At 35.4% G+C, this 15083-nt stretch overlaps 2 protein-coding genes across 4 annotated transcripts; one reads left to right on the forward strand and one right to left on the reverse strand.

Annotated features, from left to right (window-relative positions):
* The first annotated feature begins 5 nt into the window (after positions 1-5).
* Positions 6-2530, forward strand: LOC118269629 (F-box/LRR-repeat protein 7). Of its 3 annotated transcripts, none has more exons than XM_050707114.1 (2): positions 6-128; positions 1023-2530. In XM_050707114.1, exons 1-2 carry the CDS (start codon positions 109-111, stop codon positions 2074-2076), a joined length of 1074 nt encoding a protein of 357 aa, XP_050563071.1. In that variant the 5' UTR covers positions 6-108; the 3' UTR covers positions 2077-2530. The 3 variants fall into 3 exon arrangements, with proteins under 3 accessions (XP_050563071.1, XP_035440713.2, XP_035440712.2); XM_035584820.2 differs by lacking the exon at positions 6-128 and adding an exon at positions 380-475; XM_035584819.2 differs by lacking the exon at positions 6-128 and adding an exon at positions 482-903.
* LOC118269628 (transcription elongation factor B polypeptide 3) lies at positions 2148-10444 on the reverse strand. The gene is made up of 10 exons (XM_035584818.2): positions 10254-10444; positions 9766-9964; positions 8308-8474; positions 6967-8086; positions 6624-6709; positions 5774-5949; positions 5512-5600; positions 4867-5066; positions 4362-4511; positions 2148-3872 (listed from the first exon to the last, which is right to left on the reverse strand). Exons 1-10 carry the CDS (start codon positions 10326-10328, stop codon positions 3666-3668), a joined length of 2469 nt encoding a protein of 822 aa, XP_035440711.1. The 5' UTR covers positions 10329-10444; the 3' UTR covers positions 2148-3665.
* Between the last annotated feature and the right edge of the window lie 4639 nt (positions 10445-15083).

Below are 15083 nucleotides of genomic sequence, written 5' to 3' on the forward strand. Positions count from 1 at the left end.
CGAATCGTTAATCGTTAGGGCTGAGTTGTTGTGTGAGGCTACCACATTTAATAATAATAAAGTCCCTTTTTACGTAGGTAACAGTTTATTTACAAAAATTTGACATTCATGGTTTATCAATTAATTAGGTAAGTACCCACATATATGAGTTAAAATTATTAACTCCGCATACCTAGTAGGGTTAACATTTAGGTAGTTTTTATATTTTAGTCCTGATGGTCGATTACACTTAATGACTTCAGAAACATCTAGGAATACATATTTAATTATAAAAATAATAAGTTACATATTAATTAACAATTTAATCATTATATTCTACTTGAAACATATTGTCTATGAATGAGCAACTTTAGTCAGAACATTGACTAACAATCGACTAAAATAAAACACAGCTGACTTATAGCGGCTGTCACATTAAAATTGCAGATTGTGTGTTTGATAAGCTCACCACAACAATACTCAGTTAGCACAGAAGGTACCTAAATACCTAGATTGTACAAAATACCATGTCAAATTGTTAATCTAACGACGCAGTTATAGAATTTAATTAAGACGAATGTGAAATATATGAAATGATTTGGCATTTGTTAGTTTTTGATATTGATCCATTATTATTCCTCAAAATAAATTATCTACGGTAGATTAATTAATAGAGTACACTCGAAATTATTTGTAGGTATTCCGTAAATATAAGTAGGTAGATGCGTGGATCCCCCCTCTGTTGTTACACGTGTGGAGATTGTGGTGGGAGTCGGCAGCAAAATACGCAAAATAATTACGATCTGAGCCAAATTTAGTAAATGAAATACTTACTTCAAATGATTTTCATTTTAACGTTGTACCAGTGTAGTACAAGATACTAAATAATTTGATAATATTATCCGAACCAAAGTGCATAATTCGGTAAGTTTTATATTGTGTGTGAACTGTGAAAAAATATTTAAATTTTGTGCAAATGTAGGTACCTATTAAGTTCGTTTTCTGTGAATTATTTTGTGCTATATCATTAATTCCTTTTTTAGATCCGATCCCACAATGTTCAAGTCACAAAATGGATCTACACCACATAACATAAATATTCTACCAGATGAGTTACTGATAAATATTTTCCAATACCTGTCGATCGAGTCCATACTGGAGTGTGAAAAAGTATGCAGTCGATGGAAGAAACTTAGTCGAGACCTCTCGCTTTGGCGGAACCTTGTTTTTGTATACTCCGGGAAACCAGGACAGACAGAAATAGGAGAGAAGAACTTAGAAATCTTAGACACTCACCGCGAATGCATACGATGTCTCAAACTGCAGTATGTGTACAGTTACTCTGAGATCAAATCAATCATTGATCAGTGCCCTAATATCATATCTCTGGAACTTGTAATGTGCCGTATAGGTAAAGAATTTGAGCAGGATATCACGAAGTGGCCCGACCTGAGGAAGATTAATCTAAAGAATTCACTAGTTTTAATGAACAACGTTGAAGTATTAGTTCCTTACGATAATTTTAAATATTTGAACTATTTGTCTTTGTCAGACTTTGGTTTGCCGGTGGAAACGCGTGATAGTTTGCTCAGATGTAACTATTTAACCCACATTTTTATAGAAAAGGTTAAAGACCTGACTTTAGATTATGTTAAAAAGTTGATAGCGAATAAAATGAAGATCCTTGTCGCCCTACACATTTATGGGGGTGACGCTGTAGACGACGAATGTTTGCAGATGTTGACTAATTGTAATTCGTTAAAAGATCTCGCTATAATACGCTGTGAAAATCTCACTGACGCAGGACTAATCAAACTGACTAATTTACAAAAAATAGAACACATACAAATATGGAACAATACTGTTTTTACTGAAGAGAATCTGAAGCGAACGTTATCAAGTCCGAATTTAATTAAAGTAGAAAGTTTAAGTTTATCAAGAATAGGAAATATTTCGCCTGTGATAGTCGATGTGATCTCTGAACATTATAAAAATCTTAAGTTTCTCGCCCTGTATCAGTGTCCCAAAATAACAAACACTGATTACGAAAAACAGTTGAAATCGAAATTTCGTAACATAGATGTTGTTTTGTATTGATATGGGGTTGTAGGAATTTTTTGTGTTTATATGTTCCGAGTTCTAGTATTTATTATGAATTAAAAAAATCATAAAAACCACATAAGTATAATTCACTGTATAAATAATGGCATAATTGTATCAAATAATTACAATTTTCAATGCAATATGACAAAAATAAGATAAAACTTATTGGATAACATATCTTCTAGTCTTTTTGTTAAGAGAATAACTTTTCTTATTGGAAAGCATTATTTTATCAACAAATACAAAATAATATGAAAGTGACCTTATGTGCTCATATACAAATATAATTTACTACTTTATCAAATGAACATGATTACAACATCGATGTTTCATTCGGTGGCTAATCTATGGAAGTTCTTGTTTCTCCTAACGTGTACTTTAATACATTGATCTAGGGTTATTTGTGATGTTATATAACAATACATTACCATTACCTACAACGAACAAACAGTTGTTTTATTTCATCCTTTACAAATTTGGTTTCAAAGGTCACATAAAACACATTCAATACTCTGGCTAGAGTAAATGTAAACAAACATTTATGTTTCTAAAACATTTTTAAAATACCTTAAGACATTTAAGATACATACATCTCGACAAGTTACTCATTTCGCGTCTTACAAAAACACTACATCACAATTTTATGTTATATTTCAAACATATCACAGCAACCCAAATGATTTGGTTCATTTCCGACATCCCATTGTATTACTGACTACATTAAGAATTCTTGTTAAACCTCTAATGACACGATCAAATGCGACAGTTACACATTTGTGTATTCCATTTACAATATTGTTATAGTGCCGATTAATTTAACGCTAAATATACTAACTTAAAATCTACAAATGTTTGATAAGCTCAAAATTGGTTTGTTCTAAATATTTTACACGATTTTCCTTTGTACACTGTCCGATTTTTGGTTTAAAGCAGGAACAAGTAATTAAATAAATTCGGTTGGCTAAACGTACGACAGTGTTTAAAATTTGTTTGAGAAAATAATTCGAGTCTATTATAAAATGTGATGTAAGTCCATGAGATAAATACTTTTAGCACAATCGGCTACGAGGTAGTATACTGTATTACAGTGACGTTCAACGAAAGTAAATATGTTAGACTGCTGCCTTTTTACAAACAGTTTACAATCTAATGATTCTTGTTCTATTACTTAACGCGTATACAAAGTTACTTTGAAGATATGTCAAAAGAAAATCTAAACTATTAGTTCTCATGCTCATCACAACAACAGCTGTACACAATTTGGAAATGAAACACAAAATAAGTAAACCACAATAATTGCAGGCACGAAATGTCAAGTACAAAAGTAAAAGATAAAACCTAAATTAAAACTGCATTTAAAATAAAACACAAAACATTCTTCACAATAAATCCATCGTTTTATATAAATATATTTACAGACACGTGAGCGAGGGAAAACAGTTACATAACTTTAGCGACGTAACACTAAACACTAACCGTGATTTCGGAACATTGTATGGGACTACCTAGTTGGAACTTAATACAAATTCGCTATCTACTCTCTGGGATAAAATTAGCAGGGGACGGAGAAGCGGTGGAGATTATCATCGCTTGCGTCCACGCATGATCTGTAGGGCTTTTGCCATGAGAGGGGCTTTCTTGGGTTTGAAGGAGGAGGGTGTGGATGAGGGCATGGGGGCGAGGGCTCGTACAGGGCCGGAGTCTCCCCGCCGTACGTTGGGCGCGGCCGCTAGCGACGCCACCCGCGCCGCCGGACTGCCCGTTGCCAGTCGCGCCGTGCCGTGCTGCGCCTGAACACAAACGTAAGTTTACATTACACATCTTCACTTATACATATATTATACTAGCGGACCCGACAGACGTTGTCCTGTCTATACGTCTGATTAATTAAAAAACATTGTCCAGCGGACAAAATTGTGAATCTAAACCATTCTCAGATCCTCTTGAACACACACAAAAAGTTTTATCAAAATCGATCTAGTCAGTTCAGTGACATACACACTTACAGAAGAATATATTTAGATTTAGCTAATATGGTAGTTCAAAATGAATATGGGTAATTTTCTGCTCCCACTCGTCCAACACGTCGACGTATTATATGACGTCATTAAGAAAACACGACGTGACACGAGAGTATACATAAACTGACAGTTGTTTACTTTAGAAAAGAAAGTAATTTATTTTTAGGTTTAACTACTTGATTGTACAGTATCTTTGAACAGCAATTTACATTGGTTATGTTACTTGCGTATAGTTAGAATAATTGATTAGAATGTTACCTGTTTCTTGGCGATGTTGCGAGGCGGCTTTGCAATAGAATCGACATACGCCATTTTTGTCTGCTTAATAGGCGCCTTCTTCGCTTCTTGAGCTATTTTGATGTTCGCCGTTAGCGATTTTAACTTAATTTCTTGTTCTTCTTGGCATCTCTGAAACAATTTAGTTATTATTTAATAAAACAGTAAATAAAAAGTTTTTCGTCATTAATCTTTGTGTCCAATTTTATTTAGATTCATTTAGCCATTTTGGTGATCAACTGGCCGCTCAATAAGACACTGGAGGTGGCTTTAGGTCAGCAGTAGATACTTTTTGGCTGATATGATGATGATGAAATTGAACTAGTATAGCTAAGTTGTTAATACGAGTTTACTTTATGTTGGACGAAAAGATTTTGGTTGGTTAATTGCACCGGCCAATCAGAGCGCCGAACGCGCGCTCCTTTTCTTTTCGTTCAACATAAAGCAAACTGGTACTAAAGGTACAGAAATAAATAAAGAAACTTACCGAATACATCTCTCTCCAAGCTTCCAGTTCTTGCCGCTGTTTGTTACGGAAATCTTTCTGACAGAACTTCTGCCACAGATGGTCGGTGTCCTCCATGAGGTAAGGATTGTAGTGTTCCAATATGAACAGCTGTTGCGGAGTCGCCTTGTCTACGACAGGCTTCAGGATTTCGTATGGCACGCCACCCGTATATTCAAGTGCTGAAATAAGTAAATAAGGAATTGTTAGTCCAGTTAAATAGACATTTAAATTATTTACGGCTTTTGTTACTATTTACGAGGTAGTTTGACTGGTTTCGAGTCACGCCAGGGGCTCATATTGATAAGAAGGACTACGTGACAGACGGCACATCGAAGGTTGTTGTAGAAAACATAATAAATTAAACACAAATCTCGGACTACGTGACAAACGACACGGCGAATGGCGTCGTTGAAAACATAATTAATAGACACAAATTCCTTTAGAATGTAGCCTGTGGCTATAGTATTACTTTATATGATATTGCGTACGATTTGTGTATGATATTACTAAATAGGAAATCGAAACGTAACAAACAAATGTCAAGTTGCATAAAGCTCTGAAGAAGATAGCAACTCTTTACTGGTATTTTACAATAAATTATAAACAACAATGATTGAAACTTACCATCAATATGTTCCTGCAGTACGTTGACACACATTTCGTAGAGGGATGGTATCTTTCCTATGACTTTGTTGCCCGAATATACTTTGGTTCTGAAATAAAGGGAAAACCACATTAATTACATAACAATTTAACAATATAATTAGAATTAGATACCAAAAATATCACTGAGGTTATAAAATTTATGTAAATACTTTGAGTTCTTACTACGTATCTCTAAACAATTTACCTATAGGGAAATATAGGTACAATAAATTATATTTACCTTTGGTTTTTAGATGAAATAACATGATTCATGGCGTCCTCATCGCTGAAATGTGGCAGCGGTCGAGGTGGCGGCCGTGGTTTGTAGTTGGGCGATATTTCTGGTAGTGCTGAGATCTCCAACGCCGGTAAAGGCGCTAGTTTCGCTGTAGGAGCCAAGAGACTTGCTGGACTTAACTGTGGGGGAAAAATATCATCATTTAAATAAATGTTGAGGTTACCGGAGTCCAATCCTTTCCCCATCCCCAACCTCAAAAGTTTAGCAACGCCAGCTTTTCTTTCATCGGGTGAATCGTCTACCATTTGTCGCTCATTGAATCGAGTCTAGGTTTGAATAGTTTTATGGGTTGTTATAGACTATTTAATAAAATCGTTTTTACTTGGGACTAACATAATCATCAAAAGTCGGTACCATCCTGTAAAGGTAATATAACTACTATTGCCTTTAAAAAATAACACATTTCGTTGATAAATCAAGACAATGATATTTTTTCAAGCAATTCTTTTATACAGATTAAATACCGTGAAACTAATGAATAGAAAACTAATGGCCTCTAAAAAGGCCGAGTTGATGACAATAGAACAAATTGATAAGGTATCTCAAGGCTCGGAGAACAGCTAAATCATGTCAGTACATCATAATGCGACATCCATCAAAGTGATTCATCTCATTTAGTTTAAGGAAAATCCTTACACAGCAAATTACACAGAGATAAATTATTTAACTTCTGTAACATAACAGGAAAAGTTTGTGGAATTTATGTAACATGCATTTTACTGTAATTGTTGGACATTGGGCCCAACCTGTAATTATGCAAAAACCTTAATATTAGGTAAAAAGTTGTACTTACATCATTCGGTGAAGCGCAGTCCTTCAGCGTTCTCTTTTTTGGCTTGGCGGGACTGATCATTCCTAGAGCTTCAGCAAAACTGGCACCTGAAAGAATGTTTAAGATTTATTATTAAACTACAAGTTGTTTAGAGTTTTAAATAACATATTATTACAAAGTCCTAGGTAACATGCAACAAAGGCTAATAAGTATTTAACTTTTCAATAAGTTCCAGTTAGTTCATTATTTTATTCACGAAGGAAATAGGTATTATGTAAGCCAATTTATACAGGTATATGTAAATAGTAACTATATAAATGGATTTACGTTGTTATTAAATATAATATTATTTAGAAATATTTACCTGAGCCGCAGTCGATCCCATCATCACTGTCCTCCGTGGTTTGTATTTGAACTTTTTTCTTTGGTACTTCATCATTCTTACTGCTGCTTGACTTACTCTTGTGTGAAGAGGAACTGGATCTGTGCTTCGACTTCTTGTCAGCCTTCTCATCATTCTTTTCAGAATGACTCTTACTACTACCATTCGACTTACTCTCACTGGACGAAGAATTTTTCTTCTCACTACTATGACTACTTGATTTCTCCTTAGAAGAACTACTTCTATCTTTTGACTTTTCCTTACTAGAGGAACTATGCTTTTCCTTAGAACTACTACTATTACTAGAACTCTCCTTAACTTTCTGTTTTGACTTTTCAACATCTTTTTCAGATGAACTTTTATGCTTCTCTTTTTCTGAACTATGTGAATGACTCGAGTTCTTGTGTTTGTCTGACTTACTATGTTTATCAGAACTTTTGTTTTTGTCCGACCCACTCTCTGTTTTGTGAGAGCTACTTGACTTGTGTTTGTCGGAGCTACTATGTTTATCTACATTATTATGTTTGTCCGAACTGTGTTTTTCTGATCTACTGTGTTTGTCCGAACTATTGTGTTTATCAGAACTAGCATGCTTCTCTGTGCTACTATGCTTGTCTGAACTATGTTTGCTCGACGATTTTGACTCCTTGTGAGTTTTATCTCCATCTTGTTTGATCTTCTTTTCAGAGTATGTTTCTCTTTCTTTTGAGTTCTTATGTTTATCGTGGCTGTGGCTCTTATCTTTTGACGATGCCTTCTCAGAAGAATGCTTGTCTTTCGACTGTGAGCTATGGTGCCTAGAATGCTTCTCTTCATGATTTCTATGTGAACTAGAAGACTTATGATCATTATAATCATTGTGGGAAGAGTGTTTGGAAGATGACTTATGACTACTTGGTTCTATCTTAACTTCTTGTTTGACTTTAACTTCTTCCTGGGAAGAATCGGACATCTCTGACTCACTTTCGTCACTCTGTGAGGCATCACTATCATCACGACTGTCACTTTCAGTCTCAGTTTTCCCTTTAGCATGTGACTTTTCTTTATAATCTTCTTCACTAGAACTAGAATGTTTTGGTCGTTTTGTGGTGGGTTCCTCATCCTGAAATATGTGCAATATAATTTTACATATATTTCTACAGTAAGAGGCAGTTGTTAGTTAATTTATTCATGGAGGAAAGTTAATGGAAAATTATCTATACTAGCAGTTAAATACATAAATTACACTACTGTATAATGTGGGTTTTATAGAGACACACAAATGATATTCTAACCACAGATAAAAGGGTTTCACATGCAGTTACGAAATCACTGATAACTTACCTCACTACTGTGGTATTTTCGTTTGCTCCCACTATAATTCCCATTGGTTTCCCTATGGTGTTTGGATTTCGATGATGAATGTGATTGCTCATATTTATCCGACCTATGCCTTGAATGGGCATTATCATCCGAATCCTTTTCACTGCCATGTCCATTCTGAGTAGAACCTGAAATGAACAAGGTGGTTATTAAATATTGAACAACACATTATACACCAAACACACAATTATCTAATAGAGAAATAATAATAATACCATAATAAAGATGCATGGTGATGATGTTAAACAAAAATTATGTAAGTAAAAGAAATAGGATTTCAATAAATTGAAGTTATTTCACTGAGAACCTTTCTCTGCTACACACAAACTTTGAATGATGTCTTTGCACTTGGTAAGAGTAATTTAAAGTGTCTCACTAATGAGATTTTATTTAATAATGACCAAGTAATTAGAAGTCATGGGGTCTTATCTTATATTGAAAGTAATTAACTAATGGATTACTAGAATATTGCAACACAGCCATTGTTAATGGTATATACCATGAAGTAATTTATGGGAAAGTTGTCATAATTGGTGTAAATATTTTGATTAGTTCTTTATCTATGCCTAAGGTAATTAGCAGTTAATCATTTACATGTAAGAACAGGGGGATGAAAACAGGTTTTTAATAAAACCTGTTTACTCATTAGTCCACAAAATCATGCTTAAATTTATTTGGAAGATAAATTATTATTATGAAACTTGTAATACTTTTGTTTGCTATAGGTGTGTTAATTGTCTGTTTTCATTTAAATATGACTTTTTATCAAATAAGTAAAGGTTGAGTAAAGGTCTAGTAATGAAATGAAGTATAAAGTTAGAAAAATATATATTTCATTCAGAAATGTCACTATAGTAAAATTACCCCAAATATACAGGTATAATAATTCACTTAAATTATAACAAGGGCTTGTAATTATTTTGACAAATTAAATAAAGCTAAGAGTCATCACATGATAAAATATTAAGTGTGTATAATAAAACAACTTATGAATAGCAATCAGTAATAATAAATGGAATCTGCACAGATCTAAGAAACTTGTTTGTTTAAAATGATACATATATTTAATGTATTTTTTAAATACTTAACAGTTCACTATTGGCAATAACAACTTTAGTAAGAATTATATCCTTTTAACTTTCTTTCTAACATGTAAGCTTTGCTAATAAAACAACAATAACCATGCACTGTTTCATGCTTTGTAAGTACTTGTGTAAGTATATAAAATCACTAATTGACTGTATATTACAGTAAATATATTTGGTTCCATACCAAAACAATGTTATGCTTTAGTTATTGTATTGTTTGTAAACAAAAATGAAAGACATTTTTATCAATACATGGCATATCAGGGCATTGTTATAGAGTTAAAGCTCACTGTTCCCACTAAGTATGTAAGAGTTTAAAATGAAGGCTCACTGTCATTGTTTGTGTCTGTTTCCGTGTCACTCTCCTCAGCAGCCACCATCAGCTTCCACTTGTACACAAGCGAGCGCGCCGCCTGCCCCACCTCCCCAGGCTCCTTGCGCAACGCATTCACGGTGCGGCCCACCCCTGTCTCCTGCAGGTGCTGGACTGTCACAGCCAAGTTGAACAGCTTGTCTATACATCTTAACACCTGAAAAATAAACACACACCCATATTGATTCTATTTCAATTCATTGTCCTCAGCTTTTGTTGGCTGAACTGGTGAAATTAAATTACCATACGTATGTCGAATAACACCACGACTGAAAAACAATTAAATAATACAATCTAGCGACGTTTTTCTCATCGAGGACATGTGGTATTTTTTTACTTTTTGCGTCGTCTTTATATGGCATTGTCGCGATGCAAAATAATTCAGGAATTATCTAAATTTATGTGGGAATTACACCAAATGGAAGATGAGTTAGGGGAATACTCACTTTACTCTCGTCGTTCGGATGTTTCTCTATTGCGTGCTGGTAATGTTTAACTAAATCAAGAACTGACGACGCCATGCTTCACAATTTTTATCATCACACACAATGTCAATTCTTTAGCAATAAAGACTTGATGCCAGCTGGTAAACGGGCACCATTTTTATCATACACATAGACGTCAATGACGTTCCGAACTCATATGTTTGATGAGACGTTCGGATACACAAAAAGGATGCGTTTGGTCACAACACTATTACTAATTGTCTATGGATAAAGATTACTATACACTTGCTGCATGTTAGGCCTAATATATTTGTGTGTTTAATTCAGATAAACGTTAATTTCGTGCAGAATAAATGACAAGCAAATGGAAATCAAAATTTATTTTAAATACTAAATATTTTTAGAAGCAAAGTAATTTGCATTATTTTTTAGTGTAGTAAACACTGTCTGTGATTATGGCAATACTTATTAGATTTCCTACCTCCTACAAAAAAAATCGCCAATTTTGTTTTTACAATAAAAATCTTTGTGGAATCGTGTGAGGTTTATTTTTGAGAGCGGAATCATCCAATGATTTCTTCCGCCTTGGGTGAGGAGAGAGGAAGTGTCAAATTCTTACTGAGTAAAAACCACCCCGTTCCGTCTCCTACTTTGAGCCGTAGCCCCGGAAAACTGTTACATTGTTCGCAGCTCCGGATCGGGGAATCAGGTGAGGTTGCAGTGGCAACATGGATCGGACACTTGATTGTACAATAATATAAACTCGTAACCAGTCGCACCACTTTATAATAGCCCTAATGTAGTGTGAGGTTTGATTGTCCAATAGAGAATTAGGTAGTTATATTCAAACTATTGGACATTCCATTTTTCACAGCTATGAAAAACCTATATCCAATTACAGAGGTGAGTTAAACACGAAAATCTTTTTTGATTCCGGTCAGAATATCCAAAAAGTGGTATATAAATATTTTATATTTCATACATTCACCAAGTTCTGTGCATGCCAAATTCATATGCCGAGAGAGAAACCTGACAATAGAAAAAATATCGCTGGAGTGTTCAAGTATTGTTATCTGTGTCAGGCCCTTGGCCCAACCATCAAAAGATTATGATCATAACTAAGTACTAGATATTATGATCATTTATGCAGATTAAACTTATTACAAACTAGCTGACCCGGCAAACTTCGTACCGCTTCAAACACATTGTTTCCTTTCCTTTCCTGGACTTCCACAAATAATTCAAGACCACAATTTGCCGAATCGGTCCAGCGGTTCACTAGTTTAGCCAAGACAAGAATGAATTTAAAAAAATTAACGCACAGCAATTGATTTATAGAGATAACTGGCAGAATCATAGGCAGATTTTTTATTGCGGGGTCGGGTTAAATTCGCGCTTTGCGTATGTTCATATTTCTTATTCTTTAGGGTATGTTATTTTAGGTATAAATTTACTATAATTCATAATTCATAATTCTTTATTGCAAATCCACAATGTAAAGATAAGATGGCTATTTACACTACTTACCACCCACCAAGATTTTTTCATTAGTTTTCTACCTACTTACTTACTTTGCCATGTAGTAGGTGGTACTGGAACCTCAATAAATATTATCAAAACATGATAAACCATAATCATGTTCAAAATACATAACATACATTATCAATAAGCCCGACCGCCGACAAAATTATTTTTTTCATTTCTTTTGTATCTTTTTGTGGTGTACCTATAAACGATATGGGCATGTCGCAGGGATAGCATAGTTGTCTGCCGTTAAATATTTCGGAGTATACAATCCCAGTTATAAGTATGGGCGGTCGCTAGTTAGTTGTCATCGCCGACGATTTATGGAGCTGGTTGCGCTGTGAGGCTGTGGGTCAAGGGGGCATGGGTGAGCCCTACAGCCGGCGGCGCACTAACGTGACCTCTGTCAACTACTATCTACCTTCCCCTTACGCTTTATTTACCCACAACAGCCGCGCCCACCCTCTATATTTAACCTAATACTCATCCTTGGTCTTTAACCTTCGCCATAGCTCTCTTAAGTGCAAGCCGACATCAATTACCTACTTTCGCAATATTGGAAACTTTATTGTTCCACTTTAGTTTTTAACCTTTGTCTCGTGTTCCATCATGAACATATCCGCTTTTAATTTTGTTTACATTCCCAGTAAATCAGAGAGCCACAATCTTAATGGCGGTGTAGTCGAATATAGAATTCAAAGAACATATTATGCTAACTAGCAATCAATGTCTAAGTGCATGTAAGTAGTACGGGCCCGTTAGCTCGTCTAGCTTTCAAGTTGCCACTTACAAGGTAGCAAAATGCGTGTTGTAGTTACAGGAAGCTCATCGAATTCTGTGCAATTCAAGCCACTATCCGAGCGACCGACGTGCGACGTGAGACTTGACATGAGCGGATACGTATTATTATTATATGGTTAATTGTATAGGTAGACTTCTATAGTAATGTATCGGGAGTATGGAGGCTGGCGCCCGCTTCCCACGCATTTGCAGTTGACCCTACTAGGTACCTTTGCTTCCCCAACACACTGCTACACGGCGAATCCTGTGTACCTCGGGTTAGTACAAGTCTAGTGCTAATGTCCCCGTTATCTCTGTGCTTCTGCCTCCCTTCGTGCCGTGTTGTGGCCCAAACTGCTTCAACGTATCCATAAATTGACTATTCGTAAGCCACGGTAAATTTAAAAGAAAGTTTTACTAAGCTTAACTTTTTTGGAATACTTTTGTTGTCATCAAATTATATTATAGAGTAGCGCCTAGATGTTTGTAGGAGCAATTATTTTACCATTACTAGTAAATGTTTATATGCGTTGAGTGCCTGACGGTGGCCAATGTTCTTCGTAATATCGCCCGGACTTGTTGCTAACGCGGTCCTCTTAGGCGTCAATGAGTCAGCTACTAATGAGTTGGAGACTTGGATTTTGTTTGGAGCATAAAATATATTAATCAATTGAATCATTTATTGAGATTGCAATTACGTTGCAGTTTATAGAGAAGAAAAGAGGTTCATGTTTAAATACTGAGCAGGCAGGTAGTACTTAACTACGAGTAGATACTTTTCTTAGATGTAAATTAGTTACGTAGATGGTGAATAATCTTCCTCATTTAAATGTAAAATGAGTAAATAAAACATCAATACAGTACAAATGTATGTTCAGAATAGCTTATTGATCGACCGTATTACCTTTACAACTCTACAATCTTCGGATTATTTCCATAGATCATTATTTGCAAGGATAGCTGGACCTATTCCTGGTTGTTATTATGCTCGGCTCGCAACCGGGCCGATTGTTATCATTTGAGAATCACACTAACAAGTAAACGTGAACTGGTAATGGGAGTCGGGACCGTTGGTACCGAATTCAATACAGCGTGCGGAAGCATTGCGACGGTAATCTGCCCGCACAGCGCCCGTAGATCGAGATATTTGCTTGTATGCAAATGGAGGCCCTTACCGTGCGACCGAGCCGCAACAAGCTGATGTGATAATACCCAACGGTCTCCATATAGAGTGATACTAACACAAGATACACGTGTAGATAAGGACGATGGTCGACAACCCGTAATAGAGACAAAGGGACAAGAGCCCATTGCCGGCCGCTACACTGAAATAGGCAGTCATAACAATAATTTTGTAATCATATTATTTATAGCACCAAATAACGTTATGCGCCAGATTAGCATTTAGCGTACCTACCTGCCTCTTATCGCTGTATAAGTGAACAGGAAGAATCATTATGTAAACAAGATGCCAAGAAAAAGTAAAAATAACTCATCGGTCCGGTTCGTCCACCTTCATCGACTTCCTGCGCGTAGGGCTAGGAAGTGTGTCCTGATTGGCGAGGTAGCGCGTGCGCAAAAGCTTGTTACCTATAATTTCCCAGCAGACAAGATTAATATGGCGTTAAAGGGATCATCACTCGAAGTTATTAAGGTGTTGTTCAGCACTTGAGGCGTTTGTTCAAAGGTCAAACTATAATAATCGTCGTGTTCACACACTAGCATACCATTATAAATAACTTCGACGCCATATATCATAGTAATTTAGTTAGGTTCTGTTATGAAGGTTCACTAAATTAATATCACGTTAACCTTTTTGCCTAAGGAGAATAGGAGAAACTTAGGTGCAGGTGTGGGAACAATAAACAGGAGACATGATAGCATAAACTTATTCGAGTCATATAAATGTCAATAATTATAATAAACACTTTTGTTTATTGTAGTATCGAATAAATAAGGCGTGTGATTAGATAGGTGACGTTATTTTATGTTGAAAATAGAAACCAAGCGGCGCTAGGCGTGTTGTGTACGGGCTGACTAATAAGGTGTCCGATTTAAAACTGCAATATTGCTCGGATGGCGACAGGCGGATAGCTCATTGCTCGCCAGCATTATTAATCCTGCCGTTTCCCTGGTTGACTTTTGCAAATTGCACAGCAAGATACGCTGCTATACGAGATCTTTTCTTTGATTTTTGTATCATCAACTGTCAACATCCTTTTTCATGTAGCTAATACATAGTTGTTTTTTGCTATGAGAATGAGAAAGGACTTGTCTAATTGAAATTACTTATAAAATATGTTTAGTTCCGAGGGAGATTTATGTGGTACCATAAAGCTGCGCGAAGATATTTTAAGAAATGTGTTGAGAAAGTGTCTGTAGGAAATCAGTTAGCTATTGTAAAGGAATCTTTGCACATTATTCATTTAGAAATTTTATTATGAAAGGGATTGGAACATTTCTACTTTCTGTTTTTTTAAATTTTAGTATTTAGAATACATATAGTGGTTACATTATTAGACTACA

Source organism: Spodoptera frugiperda, chromosome 30, assembly GCF_023101765.2.
Source record: "Spodoptera frugiperda isolate SF20-4 chromosome 30, AGI-APGP_CSIRO_Sfru_2.0, whole genome shotgun sequence".
In the NCBI taxonomy this organism is placed as follows: domain Eukaryota; kingdom Metazoa; phylum Arthropoda; class Insecta; order Lepidoptera; family Noctuidae; genus Spodoptera; species Spodoptera frugiperda.